The following is a 19,988-nucleotide window of genomic DNA, read 5'->3' on the forward strand; positions in this document are numbered from 1 at the left end:
ATGAGAGACGCAAATTAGATTTTTTTCTTTATAAGTATATATAATTGATGGAGATTTATAAATATTATTTATAACATTTAAAGGTCTTGTTTAGGTCATTTAATTAGTTCTACATCTTAAGAAATTGAAAATATATAGTGTTTTATAAGAAAATGTATCTTTTACGGTGCCAGTAAGAAATGTTCTGGCACCGGAATTAATATTAAATAATAAAGACTTTGTGCTATTCCGATTTAGTGATATAGTCACCCGGAATGTTAGTTGTGTCTGAGAACTAACGCCACTGGAGGCAGTAGACCCAAAAAGTTTAAACTAAGGAGCAGATTTAGAAGCACGCAGAAAGCTTTCTGTTTGCTCTACTTGCACTGAGACAGCTTGAGATCATAAAGGAACCAGAAATCCATTATGTGTATTATATTTAGCAACTTATTTGCCCTTGAACTCTCCATTTATTGGTAGCAACTGATGCAACGAAATCTCAAAAATATGACTACAGATTCAGACGTCAGCTGACCAAGCAGCAAATGACCTGGTATCTGGCGCCATCGTGTGAAAATTACCAGCAACTGCAGCATAATGTGAATCTGAATTTCTATTTTCCTAAGAACAGTTAAGGACCATTATATTCTAACAGCGACCATTATATTCTAACTGGTCATATGATCACTGTTTATTACTTTGGATTACATATACACTTACAAGTTTATGCAACTGCTCTTTTTCTAAAAACTATATATATATATATATATATATATATATATATATATATATATATATATATATATATATATATATATATATATATATATATATATATATATATATATATATATATATATATATATATACATATATACATACATATATATATATATATCTTCTACTGATTTTATTTTATATATAAAATATATATTTTATACTTATATCCTTGGTATAAACAAAAACGTTGCTGCCATTTGTCTTTTTTCCTTTAATCAGCATAATTACTCAGTCACAAATACCCCAAACTACAGCTGCTCCTGGTAAGCACAACGTTTCACTGGGAGTGAGACACCTCACTGTTGCTTCGAAGGTCATTTGAACACAGCACTGTTTCAAAATGTATTGTCCATGCAAGAAAGGGAGTATGTGATGTGACAGTGAGCAGTTCTTGCTGATTTTATTCTTTTACGGAAGGGTTGTTTTCTTTACTGTGGTTTGTTGTGGCTCTAGTTCAGTTTACTGCACAGAATCGCAGCTTTCTTATAATTTCATCTTACTGTCATTTTAAAGCAGTTTTCTGTAAAGATGGGACTAACGGTAAAAAGCTGGCTAATTCCTGGCTCACACATAGATAGCTACTTTCCAGCTTCAAATATGGTATCTCTACAGCTCCAACTATCAAAGCAAATGAAAGAATCTTGTGCATGGTTCACTTTCTCACTTCCTTTTGTTTTATTTATTTATTTTTTGTCAAATACTAGTATATTGTGCATAATTTACATGTAGGTCAGAACATTCAATTTTGGTCTTCCTGACTAGATCACCTGGTGCTTCGCGTTCACCAATTCCTCGACATCACTTGTGGGAAACTTTGATTTAGACATCTACTAAATTCCTCAGAATATTCTTTTTAAAAATTATTTCTGCCATCTTTTTATAAAACCAGATTTGTTGAGCGCAGGACTAATAGCTGATCTCAAGACAGTTTCTCCCACCTGAGCTATGAATTTAACATCTGCTTAATTTAGAATCTGTGTCACAGCAAAAATGCAAATATAAAATTTTTGATACAATTTAAATTTGCAATACATACAAACCCATAAATTTAAATGGGTTCGTATGCATTGCAAGGCACAGTATTTCATCTCATTCAGAACACCGAGGGATATTCCAGTAAATATCCAGCAGAGGGCGGAAGTGAATAAAGAAAATGAAACGAGAGCATGTGTGTATAAACGCACCTGCTGTGGGCTGCAGCATCAGCACCACTCCTCCTCCAGATCCCTCCTTCCTTCTCCTCCTCCTTTTCCTCCTGTCTGCAGCATATCTCTCTCCTCCTGCACCGTTCATGCCATCCTAAACCTGAGAGAGAGCAGAGGAAGCAGCATTGCCACGCGGCTTTGTTTCCAGTAGCAGCTCCTGTGTTTTCCGCCAGCCTCCTCCGTGAATCAGCACCAGAAAACCCTGCAAGTAAGTGGCGACACTGAAAACATCCGACGCATGTTCTTTTGCAGAAGCCAGTTGCGGTTTTAAGATGTGTCGCACATGTATTTACTTTTTTTTTTCTTCTACCGAAGCGATTCGTTCGCAGCTAAATATTAATGTCATTGTTTTGTTTATTTAAAAAGGAAGGAGAAAAAAACATTTAGCACGTTTGTATAAAGGAGACAGCTCTTTTATGAGTGTTAAATAATACAGGCGGGATTGGAGGAAAAAGTGAGGTCATGCAGGTTGATGAGATGGATGGAGCAGGCGAAATATCTGAGAGTGTGTGTTGCTTATGATCTTGTATAAATTGCAGGCTTGACTTGCAGACAAGAGCTATCACCCACTGTACAGTGAGGTAGTAGCCACTTGCATTAAATTTGTATGGATTTCAACAGGAGTGTTATGTGCTGACAAGTTGCTCATAAAAAACAGATTCTATTAATTTTTACCTTATTTTTATGTGTAGGATCAGAAAAACATCCTGATATTTATATAGTTTTAGGTTATGATGTGATAACAGGATTATTTCATTAACAGTTGTGATTGCTCCAACCTTATTTGTCTGGATAGAGTGCGATGACTTCCATGTCAAAATTTTTCATTTAAAAAGCGTTGGTCGTGGGTATAAGTGAATTTTGCAACCGTTGCTTATCAGGGTGCTCAAAGAAATTGGATTCAACTGTACATGTGACAAAATACATTAATCTGCAGATGATCTGATTCAGGACTTTTGGTGTTCTGATTCTCAAAATCTGCAAATATTCATAATCAAAAATTAAATAGAAAAACACTGACGCTCTCAAGAAAACATCAGTTATACTGCTGGACTTTGTGCTCATACCTTTATTTGCAATAAAATCTGTAAGTCTGATGATTATATCATGAGTCTCAGAACAATTCTTGAATGCCTTTATGTGTGCTGGAAAAAACATTGAGAGAAGTCACACAAAGCAACCCATTAACATAAAAGTTTTCTGTTTTAATCAAATAAAGTCAGCAACATTTGATTTTTAGCAACATGTATTTGCAAGTAGCAAATACATAGCTAAGAGCAATCTTTCCCAATATTTTCTGCATTACAAATTTTCTCATCACGTGAAAGTGGCTACCTTCAGACTGCAAGCTTTAATGCTCAATTGAGATTTTTTTGTGAAATCTGAAACATTTTTGCGTGATTGTCCACATTTCCAAGTAGCCTATATTCGACTTGCAGGTGATGTTCTGTGGGAACTTCAAACAACCTAAAAGTGTGGAGCCTGCGCAGTAGAGGAAGCAGTAACGTCACATGTAGACTGTGCTAAATGTTTGCAGAAGTAAACATGTCTATGGAAGTAAATAGTGGACAATATCTTTACATTTTAAAGTTGTTGCTCAACTGGCGCCAGCACATTAACAACTTAATCCACATTTTTCTTCCTGCTTTCTTCCACATAAACGCAGGTCATAATTTGAAAAGATGAGATACATATCAGATTTAGAACCACATAGCCAAGTGGGTTGCATTTGTAAAAATTGGATTTGTGCTGTTCAAACTCTCATTAAAAGATCAGATACAGGTCGCACAAGGGCAAAAAAATGTATTTGGGTCACTTCAGGCTACAGTGTGAACATAGCCTGACAGGCAGCTTAAATTTTCCAAGTCCTTTATGTTGTAAAGTAAAAGATGTGTTTTCTCCCAGTTTATGTTAATCTAAATGTTTGCACAAATCTATACATATTCATAATATATTTTTTGTCTATTCAACATTACAATACCTCTGAAAAAGATAATGCTGAGCATCAGAATGCTCACTCTGTAGCAGCAGCAGACTGCACCGAGATTGCTTTTTTGTAAGAAGTCCTGCCACTATGTTTAAAATGAATCTTAAACAAAGTAATCTCCCAAATCTGACAATAAACATCTGTTTAGTGTATCAATAGTGGATCAGATTGACCCCCATTTCTATACTAAACCTATTTGGAAATTAAACCTTCGCTATTTGGAAACTACTGAAATTCAAAGCTCTTTGAGCCAGGAGAACATTTTCTGTGCATGTTATGCTGGAGAATGTACAAAACAAACAAAGGAAAGGCAATACAAATGGGAGATCAGTTGATCTGTTCTGGTTGAGCTGTTCACCTTAAATGAAGGTGAACAAAATTCTGCCCAGGGCCTCATATGACCTTGATCCAGCTCTGTTGGGAGGGCATTAATTAAGACCTCACCTTCCTGTCTGATACCTTTCTCTTTGTGCCAGGAAAAAATCCAAGCTACGGTTGTTGGATTTTTCTGACACTTATGCAAAACTGTTTTCAGTCTCTCCATTGTGTTGCTTGGGGGCCCTGAGAAGCTGAGGTGTGAAATGACGCATCAAACAAAGGTTAAGTGAATATGTTTAGCACCTTAACAATGCTTGTTAATAGTAGACATTTTTCTGATAATAATGTCGTCCTTGAGATTGTGAAGAGCAATTTGTGACCAACTTCACCCCAATTTTTGTATTGGCATCTTTAGGATTTTGCATTGATTAAAGCCTGGTGGTACTGGTTAAACTAAGAGCCTTTTACTAAAATGTGTCTGATAAGTGCTCTTCATAGTGTTTATTGATTCCAGTACCACAAGCTTTCCACATTTATGGATCATCCAGTTCATTTTGTTAAACCTCAGCAAATCCTTCCTGTCATGTTAACGCTTACGCTGACACCACGCTGCCAGTGAGTGACCTTTCAACTGTCTGCTGTCGTTGCCTTTCTGGATGCTGACGTTTGCATGATTGATACATTATGTCTGACCTCAGCCATATCTCAGCTGCGATCAATTCAGTAAGAACACAGCGTGCACTGCTGCGAACGTGTGTGTCTGTGAGTGTGTGTTTTACAGAAGCCATCTGTTTCAGATATATACATGCATGTGTGTGTTTCTGCGGGTAAGAACTCTTGTCGAAAAGCCCAGGAGTGTTGCACACTAGTGCAACCTTCAAGGATATTCTAAAGGGCAAACAAGGAGAAGGAGGATGGGAAACAATTCACTTGTGAAAACTGAGAAGAAACAGAAAGTGTGTCAGTGTGACTCTTAGTGCATGCTATAAAGTTTACTTGAATTAAATATTCACTAATCAATCTTTTTTTTTGACCAATACTGATTTTGACTTAATCTGTTTTTTTGTTGTTTTGTCGCCAAAGGATTACAGCACAAAAAGAAAACAAACAAAAAGGGGGGAAGAGATTAATTATATACAGTTAAAGTAAAATTAACTCCATAACATCAACAACAATAATACCAAGTAATCCCACTGGCTTTGAACTTGTTGAATATTTGCTTTCTCTGAACACATCAAACATTGTTTAAAGCACACGTGAACAAAGAACCCCCAACAACTCCGAGCTCTGAAAGATTAATTGGTGCACCTCTAGTTACAGTCGTTATGTACTGAATAGAAGAATCTTAACACTTTAGGAAACCGTAGAGAGACTCCAGTTAGTTTGACAACTGTATTGCTGCAGCCACCTCCTAGCCCACTTTTGCCAGTATGTATATAAATCTCAGCGTGTCATGTTTTCATGTGGTTGCACACACACTAAAATTTGCGTTCTCAAATTCACGCTGCTTTTGTCTGGAAGGTGGCGATGAGTCCGCCATGGCTCCTCCCCTGCAGTCATGGCCAAGACATGAGGGGTGAGCGGGGGAGAGACACGCCTCCTCGCATACGCACATGCACATCCCTATGCTGTGGAGAGTCAGCATGAAAGCCATTGTTTCACTTGTGTGCAACCTTTTACAGAATGTCAGCAGTCAGTCCAAGGGCACAGAGTCAGCTCATTTGGGTAACAAGAGCAAGTAAGCTGGAGCCTTTACTTGAACAATTCTTTTCATGTGCAGAGCTCCTTGAAAGCCCGTTTCACAAATCAGCAAGATGACAGGAATCCACATGATCAATATTTAAAGAGCCCTCTTCATATTCTGCATCTATCCACTTCTGTTTTTCAGCCTTGTCTGTGTTACTAAAAATAAAACTGTTTGCCAGAACAGTTCTGCATGTGAGATGTCGCCCCCAACCCCAAAGGAGTTCATGGCTTCGTTAAGCACTTTTCTCCCGGTATGAAAATAGTCACTTCTTTTCTTAATATATTCTTTCCCTCTGTCTTTCCTGAACCCTCATTTTGCAATTTTTTTTACTCACTTCTCACCATCGTCCCTCCCCCACACATCAAGGGTTTTCACATTACAACACATTTCACATTTACACATAGCAGTGCTATCTAGAATCCTCTCTCACCCCCACTAGTTCCCATCAATACTTCCTCTGTGCTTCATCCTTCAGTCTGTATTTTCTTAAAATAAACAAAGGTGATTCAGCCTCTTGCCCTCCCATCTTAAAGTCTGGCTCTGAATGTCTGCAGCCTCCTCAGAGTCCAACAAAGAATGCTTCTCTTTATTTGCACTCTTCACAGCTTGAATGTAAGGCACATTTTTTCCTCTCTTTGTCCCATACAGTTTCAGGCATGCAAGAGTTAACATTTCTCACTCTGCGACAGGCATTAGGGTAGAGGGTGGAGGGGCTTTGTTAATAATAATGCAGAGCTACCAGCTACCGGTGTGGACAGGCAGCCTCATTTCACGCCTCCTTCAAGCTGCCACCAGTGCGATGGATGTTAGTCTGTGTTTTGACTGCTCTCACTATCTCCTTTTTCATGGTTTTATGACAAATGGGACAAATCTGCTCGTTTACACCAACGTCGGTCGCTTGACCAATATCAGTTTGTCCCATCTTAATAACTTAAACCCCAATTTAATTTTCTCTACTCTTTTGGCTCTGTCTGTATTTCATCACCTTGCAAGGTGCGCAGCACAGCAGAATAAGATGATGAAGAAAAAAAACCTTCCTTATGAAGTGAAAATTGATTCCTGGTGATTGCCAAAGGCAAGAATGAAAAAAATATGAAGTACATAGCACAAACATTGCCTGCTTGCCATAAACCTGTACTTGCGATACTTGCGAGTGACAGATTATTTATTTATTTTTTTTTTTGGTCATCAAATCTGGCTACAGGGATGCAGCGTGTAGGAGTATTCTCATGCCTTGAACTTTTACACATTTTTACACATTCAGCCATGGCCATAAAGGAATTTATTAGCAAAAAGACTCTTTTACTTTATAAGTAGTATACATATAGTTGTTCTTTGAACAAATTCAGTGATGTATGCGTAAAAAATACAAATATTGCACCATGCACACTAATTCTAAGAGAGAAATGATGATGGTAGCATCATACTGTTGGGATGCTTTTCTTCCAAAGGAACAATGATGCTGAGCATTGATGGGAAGATGGATGGAGCTTAATGTAGGATTATAGATGCTGCAAAAGACAAAGCTCCTTCTTCCACATAATGTTTAGGATAAAATTAGAAATAAAAGAAGTCAGAAATAGAACTTCTCTGTTCTTAAGTTTCAAAATAATGAAAATCTCAACAATGAAAGAACGAAGAGGTTAAAAAATTGCTTGAATTTCATGACAAAAAAGATGAATTGAAGATGTATCATTTGCAATTAAAGAAAATAGATTCAAAAATACTTCTTTATCCCAAAGTGCCATTAAAAATCTTTCTTCCACTTACACAATTATGTTCTATTTTGGGTTACATATAAGTTCAGAAAAATGCATTGAATACATGATAAAATGAGAGAAAGTTGCATTGTAGCTACAGATTGAGCTATGTGTGGTTGTACAATGGAGTTACTAAAATGTCCCTTTTCTTCTTCTGCACAGAAACAAATTCATAAAATGATGCATGTCGATTTTCTTGTTGCCTTTTTAGAATACTTCAGAGCCTGCTGCAGATTTTACTGCAGTAATCTCTTGGTTGTGAGAGCAGCACAAAGACGAAGCATAAAAATGTTTCCATGTGTGATTTCATTTGGCCATTTCTGACTCATCTGATGAATCCCATTAGTGGCATTTTGTGAGTTTCTGTCAGTTTCAGAGCAGGTAGCAAACACAGAATGCCTGCACACGGTAGGGAGATAATTCAGCTTTTATTGGAGATGATCTGATTTCCATATCCCCCTTATTCACTTAACTATGACCACCCACTCTGACCCAAGATTCTCAATAAATCCTGTTACTGTCCCCCCTAGGATGTGGGAGTGCAGAGAGACAGATAGCGAAGCTGCAGTCTGCTGAAGTGTCACCATAGGATGATGGAAATGGGATTGATTGCCTCACCCTGCCCTTATAAACACTTCATTAATATGATGAAAGATTTGATTGGCTGGACCAGCATGGCAGAAACTTAAAAAAATCTCATAAGGGAGGCATTAAACAGATGGGATCACTGTAGGGACAAAGCTTGTCTGAATATGGTGTGAACCACAGACTACAGAAGCAAAGTGGAACATTTGTTGTTTTTGATGCAGAAAAGGAAAACCAGTTCAAATCAATAAAAACAAAAGCTGCAAGACTATTTATATGTCTTTTCCTGCGCTGCTTTGCTTCTTTTTTGTATGTGATGATAAATCCCATGAGTTATCCCTTGACTTAACTTTTCTGCAACACCGCAGTGAATCATCTTGTGAGATTCTGCAGACGGGGTGTCTATTGTGCACTGTGATAAAGAAGCATTTAGCTCATTCCACTGCTATTTCTGCCCGTATTGTGCTGCAGACAGATATAGGAGGAGCAGGCAAGGATTGTCTGAGCTTTTATATGTTGGATGACTTTCATGGAATGTTCTGTTTTTGTTTGTTATGTCTGTTTCAATGTGCTGAGCAGAAATGTATTAGATTTATTACCTCTATGCAATAAATATAGCATTAAGTGCATTGGAGCAAGTTCCACCTTTCTGGGCAACCAGTTTTAATGCAAACCAGGTGCTAAATCAGATTATGTCATGTATAAATATTCAGGAGTCACGATTTATGGTGATACACACAAACAGACGTCATTGTTCTGTGCCGTCTCGTTTGTTTCTATTTTAAGTGCTGGAATTCACATCTCAGCACAAGTGTGGATGAAAGAGATGGGAAGGGGGAATACATGTGTGAGAGTGTTGCTGGTGTCCCCCTTGGGGACCACAGAGCCATAAAACCTGTCTGCTAGCCAGTGGGGGGAGGAGTAGAGTAAAGCAAAGTGCCAAAGACAAATGGCTTTCCTGAAAGCCGCTTGTGCTGCTGGACGAACAACAAAGATACCGGGGAAATGCATGTCGGGCACGAGTGTGTGCCTGAGCATTCGATTGGCTTTGTATTGTCTTAGTGGTTGTGTGTGTGTGCGTCTGTCTGAAAATGGAAACAAATTCTGCAAAATAAAATAAGAAAGTGAGTGTGGTGCTCAATTCAAAGAATTTTTGGACTTTTAGATAAAATAATGCAAAACGTAGCCACTTAGCTTTGATTAACATTTTCTTTACTGTAGACTCAGAATAACCTCTGTGCATAAGAAAGAAAGAAATGACTTAAAACATGTCAAATCACTCAAACCTATTGCCCAATTACAAGAAAGAAGCATCTTTTTACCGTCTCATACAGGTATTCATACCACTTGATCTTTTTCATATTTTGTAAGTTTACATCAAACTTGTATTTTATTGGGATTTTGGGATTGACAGACATGAAGTAAGTCATATTTATGCTGGCATTAAATAAATTCTTAAGAAAAGCATTTCCACAGCATAATGTTGTCACCACTTTGGTGGGTTGGAGGTTTAGATTGTTTTCTAACCTAACCCTGCTTTAAACTTCTCCACAGCTTTGTCCTTGACCTGGCTGCTGTGCTCCTTCGGTGAATAGCTGTATTTAAACTGAGAATACTGGATTTAGCAATAGTAACCAGATAAAATATAAATAAATTGTTCATGGGATATTAATACTTTTACCAGGCACTCTGGAACATCTCCTTTACATCATAAAAAATTATTTAAAAAATAAAACAAATTCAGTCACTTAGGAGATTTGTCTGTGGTTAAAAGGAAAAAAAAAACAACCTCATTAACTGATCACTAATTTCCTGTTCCTTCAAACTGTATTTGTTTACAGCATGATTTTGACAGTAGTTTTAAATAAAAAATGCTTTGGTAGTCTCTTATGCTCTCTTTCAGTGCTTTTATCTTGAGATTCACTTATATCTGTCTGGAGAGAAGAATTTTTATTAAAGCGGAAGTACAAGTTCCCGGTTTCATCAGTGTGAGCAATTCATTACTAATGAGCCTTATTTGTGGTCAGGGATTTCCAATAATGGCTCTGCTCTCCTCTCATGGGCTTGAGTCAGTAAGTCACATCATAAATGGGGCAGTAAAGCTCATATAGCGGCTCTCATTACACATTCCCCACCGTCCGCCTAATTAGAAATCTTCAGCAACTTTTTTCTTTCACCGATGTGCAAGTCTTATTCCTCCCACGTCATATTATGTCTCAGTCTCTCACCCACTCAGACGGAATCCTGATAGTCAAATTAAGATGAGTCTTTTCTCAGTTCTTTTACATTTTCAGCTCACAATATGTTGAGATCTTGTTCATGTCATGAGCGACTTTATTGGTTTGGTTTAAAATCACATAAGGGGTCACAAAAAGTTCTGTTCCAAAATCTGGAACAGAACTTGATTAACATCAAACTACCAGTTCTTCCTGGGTCATGCTTTCATCATGTTATGAGTGCATCCATTTGTAGTAGGAGGGATGTTCCTCCCTCATTCTGTTAGTTTCTAGTGAGCGTTCATCCATCATTGGGCAAATTTGTTTCCACATGAAGGTGTGCCAAACACATTTGATTGTCAGACTAGGCTGCGTTCTGCAAAATTTGGTACCATCCCTGTTTATACTGAAAGAAAATAACATATTGGCTCCTAGTTGGCACATATGTTACCCTAATAAACTGTATTCTTTACGACAAAAAAGAAAGGGAGCCGAGTGTTTTTATTTTTCTCACATTTTTCCTTTAATGTTTTGCACCGAAATAAATATTTTTATTCAAACTGTCAGACTTGTTCATCAATTCTCCATACTCTTCTGTTTTGTACCAAATTGGCATTGTCAACCTGGTTTGTTGAAATGCAGTTTATTGAGGTACAGGAGCTGTGACTGAGCAGAGCACTCAGCCTCCCTCAGATTGCTGTCATCAGCACACACTTTGGTGCTACATCAGCGCTGTAATCAATCTGGCACCATGTCCTCTCGGAGAACTCAGCCTCCTCCTCCTTTCCCTACCGCTTTGAGTTTTCCATGTGTGTTTTGTAACCAGCTAATTATTTGATAGTGAGCAAAATACATAGGAGCAGAGTGGAACAGGTAGTGGGCAGATTGCCTGTTGTTGTTATTTGTATGTAACGCAAATTAGGTTTCTCATTCTCTTAATACTTACTTACAAATACTTAACTGCAATCTTTACATATAATAAAAGAACTTGCACTTTTTCTTATCTTTTAAAATAGATCTTTCTTAGCTCAGTACCAAATTCACAAAACCAACTGCCCTTCAGGAAAACATATTCTGTTTGATGCTTTCTTTTTTTGTGCATTTGGAAAAAATTCACAAATAAGCCACAGGCAGAGTGAGCTGCCATCTTAGCAGTGAGTTCGCTAAAATGCCTGCTATCAGATACATGAAGAAAGGACCTGCTAATGAGAACAGACACCTCTGCTGGAAAAATAATTAGGTGAGGGCTCAACTTGAATTTCTGAAATGATGCAAACAGAATGGAAAGTGAAGGAAGACGCATGATGTGGTGTACAAAGACAGTTGATGGAGAAAAAAACCAACACAAACTAATTGGCTCAATATGTTTCATACTATTTGATAAAGATTTAAAACAATATAATGCACGTTCTGGATCCAACACCAGGCTGCGTTTTAATAACTACATGAAATTAGAATAGCATAAAAGTGTCAAATTTATTCTGTATGTGTTGTCAGTTTTTCTTTTGTGTGCATTTCAGAACACGGATAATTCATCCTGCACTAAATAATGCTTTCACCATATTTGTTTCAGTGGAATTGTTAAAGAAGACAATAAAATTACACAGATGCAGACTGTGTTCAAAGAAAATTGTATGTGGCCAGTAATTGTGTATCTGAATGTAAGCTATTATCAACTGCCTGCAACAAAAAACAACAACCCCCCCCCCACAATGTTGGCATTATTGTTGCGCCAGTACCTTCTCACTCCTTTGGAAAAAATCTGTATTGGATGATTCAGAAAATACATCCTTCCAAAGTCACCCACTGCCTACTCAATCCCTTCATTAAATTCAAGCACAGACACTGTGCTCATAATCAACTCACATGGCTCTTTCTGCTCCCACAGCCCCACTGCTCATAAAAAATTACATACTCAAAGGCATAACATGCTATAACTCATGTAAAGACTGAAACTAAATGGCCTTCCCAGCACTGCTGTATTTTTACTTACTTTTTTGCACCGTCTTTGTATACTGTATGCAAGATTACTCAGCTGCAGAGAGAAGAAGAATCTGTATGAAAGAGATGTTGCTCTGTAGCCATAACATTTTGTCATTTTCCATTACTGTACGCAATTTGTAGTGCTAAAAATAGACCTCCTGGTACCACTTCTGATTCAGACAATATATACATACTGTTTGATTTCCTTTGTGTTCATAGCATGGATAAGGCCTTTTGTTTTGGAGATGTTGTGTCATGCAAATGGATTAACACCCGTCTGATGTGATAACCGTCATTGCATCCTCCCAAAGAAGTTACCTTTGCTGCCATTTTCTTTAGAAGCTATTTTAAGTTGCCAACCCCACAACAAAATATAGATTTTACTAATATAAAATATTCATACATTTTCTAGAAAAAAAACAATTTTTCTTTGGGTTTGTAGTATAAATGGGTACATATTTGAACATTATTTCTCTTTGAACAGTATTGTGCTACTGTGTATTTTATACTTACATTAACATTTGATTTAATGTAAATTGTATAAATGATACAGTCTGGTAGAAACCTTTTCTACGCTTTTCAAGTATGATTGAATTTAACTACTATTACTGTTGATCAACTCTGCAGTTGACAAATTAAATACAAGTATTACAGTGAAGTAATCATTTTGTCAAAAACTGTGTAAATACTGAATTTCTGATTTTATTTCTTCATAGATTTATGGACACATTGATTGATGACTCCCCACATTCCCTTGGGTAGAGAGGTTTTGTGTCAAAAACCCTCTAACGACATAACTTACAATCAATCAATCAATCAAATTTTATTTGTATAGCACATTTCAGCATTTCAAAGTGCTTTATAAAGAAAATATAAACATAAAGAAAATAGCATTGTGGGCAAATTAACAGCTGTTATTCTAAAAATACACTGGGGACATAAACTATTTCTGGAACTCTGTAGGGACAAAATCTGATGATTTTATCAGAAGTGGTTGAATTTTATGAACTTATTTGCTCTTTTTTACAGTTTCCTTTGTGTTTCTTCTTCTTCTTCCAGATTTATCAGACTTCTATCTTCACTTAAACCTATTAATATCAACTGAAATAACTCAATCTAAATGCAAGTTGTGTGGCAACCTGAAAGAAAGAGAGAGACTTCTTGAGATGATAACCAACTCCTGGATAATTCTGCCAAATGACTCTAAAAACTCTGATCCTGATAAGAAAGAGCAAAAATTAAAGTAACTCTTAAAACTCTGTAAATGGCCTCAACCCCTGAACGTGCTTAATAAAAAAGTCAAAAATGAGCATTCCAACTAATTTTCATGGATTGAGGGTCAGTGTTGAAAGAGGAGAGAAGATTGGAAATAAAACCCATTTCACCTCTTCAGGAGATGACAACGCCAATCAAATAACTTCAGCCATTGACCAAGAAGGAGTGGGTTTGGTTGAAGTTACAGGGTACAACACAAGCTCTATTCCTCCACTAGTTCGTCAGAGTGACTCTCCAGACAAAATTGTAATCTGGGGATCTGAGCAGCAATGTATGGAGCCTGAGCTCAGAGAATTTGAAATCCACACATTCTTAGGAAACCAAAGTCAGGAGGAGCATAACGAAGAGGAAGATGATGGAGAAAGTTTGAGAGATGGTAAGGATGAGGGTCCCATGTCCATATCCTCAAGTTCAACGGCCAGTTCTGCTTCAACCGGTGTCAGGAGAAACTACGACCACAACAGGGAAGAGAGCAGAATACAGAGGAGCAAAGAGAAACGCATTGCCTGTCACAGTACTGAAGAGCTGGATACATATGTGAGAGGCTCAGGAGAGAAAAGAGACACCAGAACAGGCAGGGATAGACGGACAGGGGGTCTGAAGGAATCCAAGTCTGAGACAAATGTGTTTGTTTCCAGTCTGTCAGCTGTTGCTCTTGGTGGAAGTCTGTCTAGTGCTCTGGATTCCAGCGGTGAAGCATCTCTTATTTCTATACCCAACCCCAAGACAAACCTTTTTCCCAACACCAACTGTACTACCTCAGCCCAGACCAGCAGAAGGGCAGCTTCCTTAGACACCAATCAGAACTCCCCACCATTTCATCTCCAAGAGAGATATGACTGTCAACAATACTATGGCCAGGAACAGAGAGTGGAGGAAAGGAGTCATCATAGAAATGGAAGGTCCTCTGATGGAGCACTGGGCCAAAGGAGAAGGACTGGATTTGAGGAGAGGGTGCTGCCACCTCGACGCCAACAGCTCGTCAGACCCCTCTGCCAGACAGAAATGATAAGAGACAGGAACTTGCCAGAGCCTAAAACTCAGCAAACTGGGACAGTGCTACATTCCTCCAACAATGCATCACCAGAGTCACACAGCAGCAGGTCAAGCAGAAAGCTAACAAAATCTGCTTTACGGGAACCATCAGACTTCTCCCACCTTTACAACATGAGTGCTGTCTCCCAGCTAAGACAGACTAACCAGGCATCCCATAGGGAGGTTCCACCCATGGAAAAACAGACAACTACAACTGCACAACATCTATCTGGTCCCTCTAACGCACCCACTCTGGAAAACAAACCTCAGGCTCAGCTCACTTATCGAAGGAACTGCTCCAGTCCCAACAGGACTGGAGTTGAATCCAGGTCATCTACCCCTCCTCAATCCCCTCTCAGGACACCACAGGGCTCACCACGCAGGCAGCCCTCTATGTACCTCATTTCCAGGAATGTCTCTGGAGCTTCTAGGCACATCCCATCAGGATGCAACCCAGCTGTACCAACCTCAGCTCAGGGCTATGGCAACAGTTGTTTGAGAGCTCCAGTGAAAACAAACATAAGCACAAGTGGAATCCCAAAAGCGCCTCTTAACATCCAGCAGAGCTCCTCTAACTCTAACCCCAAAGAGAACTCTCCATCACCTAAACTCATACCTAAAGGAATCCGCCCCAAGATCATAACGTCTGTTCGAAAGAATCCTCAGTTTAAACTCCAGGCTGCTGATGGACCTTATCAGGTCTCATCTTTGCCATCCAGACTCTCAACTTACTCTCACAGCCAACCACCAGCGGCCTTTAAGGATCCATCTAAAGACCCGCGTAGAAACCCTGACGCTGAAACCCGAGGAACCCCTGTACTTAGTGCCTCCAACCCACTCTACGATAAATATCGCCAAGATATGCAGGTGAACAGTTTCCCACCAGGGCTGCAAAACAGGAGCATTAGGACTCCTGGAAACACAAACACAGTTCCCCCAGCACATGCACACAGCCACAATGCAACCCCGAAACTGAGCGGAAGGGTGGAGAACTACTATGGGACATCATCTGAGGTGAGTTAGATATATGCAATGTACTCTATATCTTTGCACTGAGATTGATCTTCAAGTATCTATTCTCAATTCGCTGCAGTGATTTGTCCACATTAACTAAATTGGGTACTATATGGCATGCATTTTTATACAGTGATATGGAACAAATTGGAATATTTAAGAAAAATTCAGACTGGTGTTTTCAAGCCTTTATTGTTGATTAATTTTATTATGATTTTTAAAATAGTCAATAAAAACACATTCAAGATTAGAATATTACATCAGCCCAATAAAAAAATTATTTTTTAATACAGAAATGTGAAGTTAATGAAAAGGATATTTAATAGCAGCTAATAAATATTTAATCAACATGTCTTTTTGCTTGCTTTTGTGTGTGTCTGATAATTTTTAATTTTCTTATCAGTTTGTTGAGTACTGGTGAGCCAAAGGCAGTTTCCCCCCAGCAGACAATAAAGATTTTTACTCTTCTTTTCTATTCTCTGCTACCTTTTGCCATCAAATAATAAAAAAATGTTATGTGCCGTGATTGGCATATTTGGCAAATTTTATTTACTGCGCATGTATTGCTGACACATAGTTGATAATAGATCCAGTGTATCTTTTTCAAAGTCCAAGCGCTGATCATTATCGCCTTAACATTAACATTTTTATTAATTTGTATTAAATAGCCTTATCTGGCACTTACAACGAAGAGGTATAAGTCTCAGTGCAATGTGTGTGAAAGGTTTGTCCCCATTAATTCATTTCCAAACATAAGAAGGGAAAACAAGTAGAAACTGATCTTTCAACTATGCTGATGTTTGTTCTTCTATTCACAATGACGTGACAGTGCATTAGAATATGTGCTGCAGAAGTCAGGAAATGTCATGAATCTGTCATGTTTTAGTCCTTTCAATAAATGTAGTGATTCTGATTTTTAGGTGGGGCGATTCAACAGTTTAAAAGGCACCTCCTCTGAAGATGCATTGCAGGGCAGGACAGCTACACAGGCTGGGGGAAGTGGAAGTCTCATTCGTTCTGGCAGAGGCCTCCGTTTGGGTCTTGGAGCCGTCACCAGGACAACTGCGGGTTCCGTCAAGACCCGTGGACCCAGTCAAGGACAGAGGTCGGCATCGGTCTTCAGCCAGCCAATCCAAACCGTTAGCCCAGCGATCAGCCAGAAAAGCCAAGAAAACACAGGTAGGATACTCTACACATTCACATCTGGAACCCCAACTGAAAATGACTTCATCAGTCCAAACTTTGACTAAGTAGAGTAAAGCCTGGTCTTCCTGCTGCCATGCAACAGCTAGCAGTTGTGGGACCTGTGCATCCCTCAGCTTGGCTTGAGATGAAGGCAGTTCATTAAAATGCATTCTCTCTGAGATTCATTTTGGCAGTCCTGATTGGATGGCTGTAGGAGGGGACACATTCTGTACCAGAAGGCAGCAATCTGCAAACTGAAATGTAAAAATAATAAATAAATAATAAGCCATTCACATCTTCTCCTCAGCGAATTTCTGATTGCAATGATTAGAAATAGTGCCTCTGACTGCTGAAATGAGATTTCTACTTCAGCTCATCTGTCAATAAAATATTGAAGTATGGCATTTTCTCATTCCTTCATTCTTTGCTTACATGGTGTATTTAATTTGCTTTTTCCCGTAGTGATAACTTAGACATAAAGTGAAAAATTGATCAGCATAGTTTTATGGTTTATCTTATCATATTTCTTACTAATGTATATCGAAGGCATATCAGTCTGCATGGACTGTTTGTTCTCTGGACTGTTTCTTAGCTCATGTGCAATAGATTTGATAAACACCAGAGTATATGTTGACACAGAACATTTGTCTGTTTTGAGTACAGTGTCTTGCAAACGTATTAATACTCTTTGGACATTTTGTGACATTACAACCACAAATTTAAATCCGTTTACTGGGATTTGATGCTACACACCCATTTAAAGATTGCATAGTTATAAAGTGGAAGAAAAATGGTAAACAATTGTCAGTTCGTACTGCCAGTTGAAATCTGAAATGTGTGACATGCATTTACATTCAGCTCCCCTGAATCATTGCTTTTTTTAGAATTGATTTTTGCTGATATTACTTTGTGGTGTGTCACCACCATCTTCGAACATCTGGAGGTTGAATCATTTTGGTCATTCTGATGTTCAAAATAACTCAATCTAAGTCAGACGGCAAAGAAGGGCAGAATCCAAATACATATAATTTAGATTTTGTATCTATGAAAAAATTTAAAAAGAATGTATCATTTTCCACAGAGTTCCCTTCAGCCATCCATTCTCTGTATCCGGGTTAGTTTCCTTTTATTCTTATGCACCAATTGTAATTATGACTTTTTCACTATTTTGTAAATGAAAATGTCTGACACCTTCTAATTATAGCAATTATCTAATTTGTGACAGCTGTGTCACATGATTGCAGTGTATAGTTTAAAGTCTGTATTGTTATGATAATGAGGAAAGTCCACTTATAAGGTAAGACAGTGAAATGCAGTGAACTATTACTGCAAGTGGATTCCTTCACGCATGCTTCTCCATGCTTCCTTTCAGTAGCACTGCTGGGACTACACCAAAATGCAATGTTATTACATTTAATAACATGCAGCTTAAAGCCTGGAGGTGGAAATCTATACACACTGTCGCCTCTCACTTTGGATTGTGATTAAAATCATTAGTGCTTGTGCCAGCTGCATGTCCTATTGATTTTTCCTGGCCTTATTTACATAATTTATCCAAAGTGAGAATGGCCTATTTTCACTCAAAGACCATAGCACACTTTGGCTTTATTCAAAAGATTTATGATATATTCTGCATTTTTAAGTTTGACCTGAATTGTAGAAGTAATTCTCTGTTAGGAACAGAAATAGAACATAGATGCAAAATTAAAAAGTAAGCAAATTAAGTTATTTAAATCAGGGATAAGTGGATGTTTGTTATACTAATTTATAATTTCTCCTCCCGGTCTCTCAGAGGTGTTGAATAGGATAAAGAGTGGGGGTGGGAAGGCCAGGATGCAAATTATAATATTCATCCTTAATGATCCTGACATTCTCACTCAAGAGGAAAAAGCTCCAAACTCATAAGTAGACCTCATGGCACACAGATATTGGTGGAGGAAATATGTGATAAGCATGAGTTGCATCTCTCATGATGCTGGAGGGGGTGGACTTTTCCATTTTGTTCCCATTCCACTTTTTCCTCTCTCTAACATCAGGCATCTGTTTCTCCCTGTGAAACATGATTTTCCTTCTGATGTAGAAGTTATCCTCTGGGCTCCGCTGAAGCACACAGTTGTGCCAAATGGGAAGGAAAGGAGGATCTTGTACCTTATCTCTGTAGCCAGCAGGGGATAATGCTTTTCTTCTGTGCAGGATCTTGACCTTGTTTTTGCAGACTATTGAAGCCAAAATGGGGTCTTATCCAAAGTCTTGAGATTTGACCACTGAATACTGTGTGTCTCTGTACGAAGCCTAAATTATTCATTTCTGCACATCCTAACTTTTATTTTGCTGTGAGAGACAATAGAATCTGTACAGGCAGGACTATAACCTATTGCTTTTTGACAGTAACTTGTACTATGGAAGAAATGGTGCCACAGATTATTGCTGCATCTGCCACAAATTGTGCAGGCAGAAGATGTCTGAGTGGGACAGACAAGAGCAGCAGGACTGCTGATAATATTTATACAATAAAACCAAAACAAAAAACCCCATCATGATTAAACTTTAATATTGTGCCATGTTATTTAACAAACAAAAATGAACATTAGCAACCAACGAAGAGCAGAAAACCATCACTTAGCCAACGGGATGGTGAATATATAATAAATGAAAGAATTGCTCCCCTCAGTTCCTTTACAAACTCGTATGAAACATTTTTACATAACAGATTTAACGCTCGTCAGATCTTCAGTTTCCACAAATCACTTCATGGACCTGATATATAACTCACATAGAAATATTTTGCCTTTATGTTGGCTGATTAGGCAAAAATGTCTTGCCAAATGTCTCGAGGAACGCAGTGACCTTCACTACCTTCACCTTCTTAGTGTGTTTGTTTGTGAAGGTTTTGTGATATTTACTCTGCTTTGCTATTGG

At 38.2% G+C, this 19,988-nt stretch overlaps 1 protein-coding gene across 2 annotated transcripts in view; it reads left to right on the forward strand.

The window, feature by feature from the left end:
* Window positions 1–2,034: 2,034 nt before the first annotated feature.
* The window catches only part of mtus2a (microtubule associated tumor suppressor candidate 2a), a 41,391-nt gene continuing 23,437 nt past the window's right edge, over window positions 2,035–19,988 (forward strand). For both annotated transcript variants that reach the window (XM_044140909.1, XM_044140911.1), the window contains exons 1-3: window positions 2,035–2,172; window positions 13,620–15,884; window positions 16,805–17,063. In XM_044140909.1, the coding sequence (XP_043996844.1) occupies window positions 13,866–15,884; window positions 16,805–17,063 (2,278 nt within the window). In that variant the 5' untranslated portion in view covers window positions 2,035–2,172; window positions 13,620–13,865. The remainder of the gene's footprint in view (window positions 2,173–13,619; window positions 15,885–16,804; window positions 17,064–19,988) is intronic.

This window comes from Gambusia affinis, linkage group LG15 (genome assembly GCF_019740435.1).
Source record: "Gambusia affinis linkage group LG15, SWU_Gaff_1.0, whole genome shotgun sequence".
NCBI lineage: Eukaryota > Metazoa > Chordata > Actinopteri > Cyprinodontiformes > Poeciliidae > Gambusia > Gambusia affinis.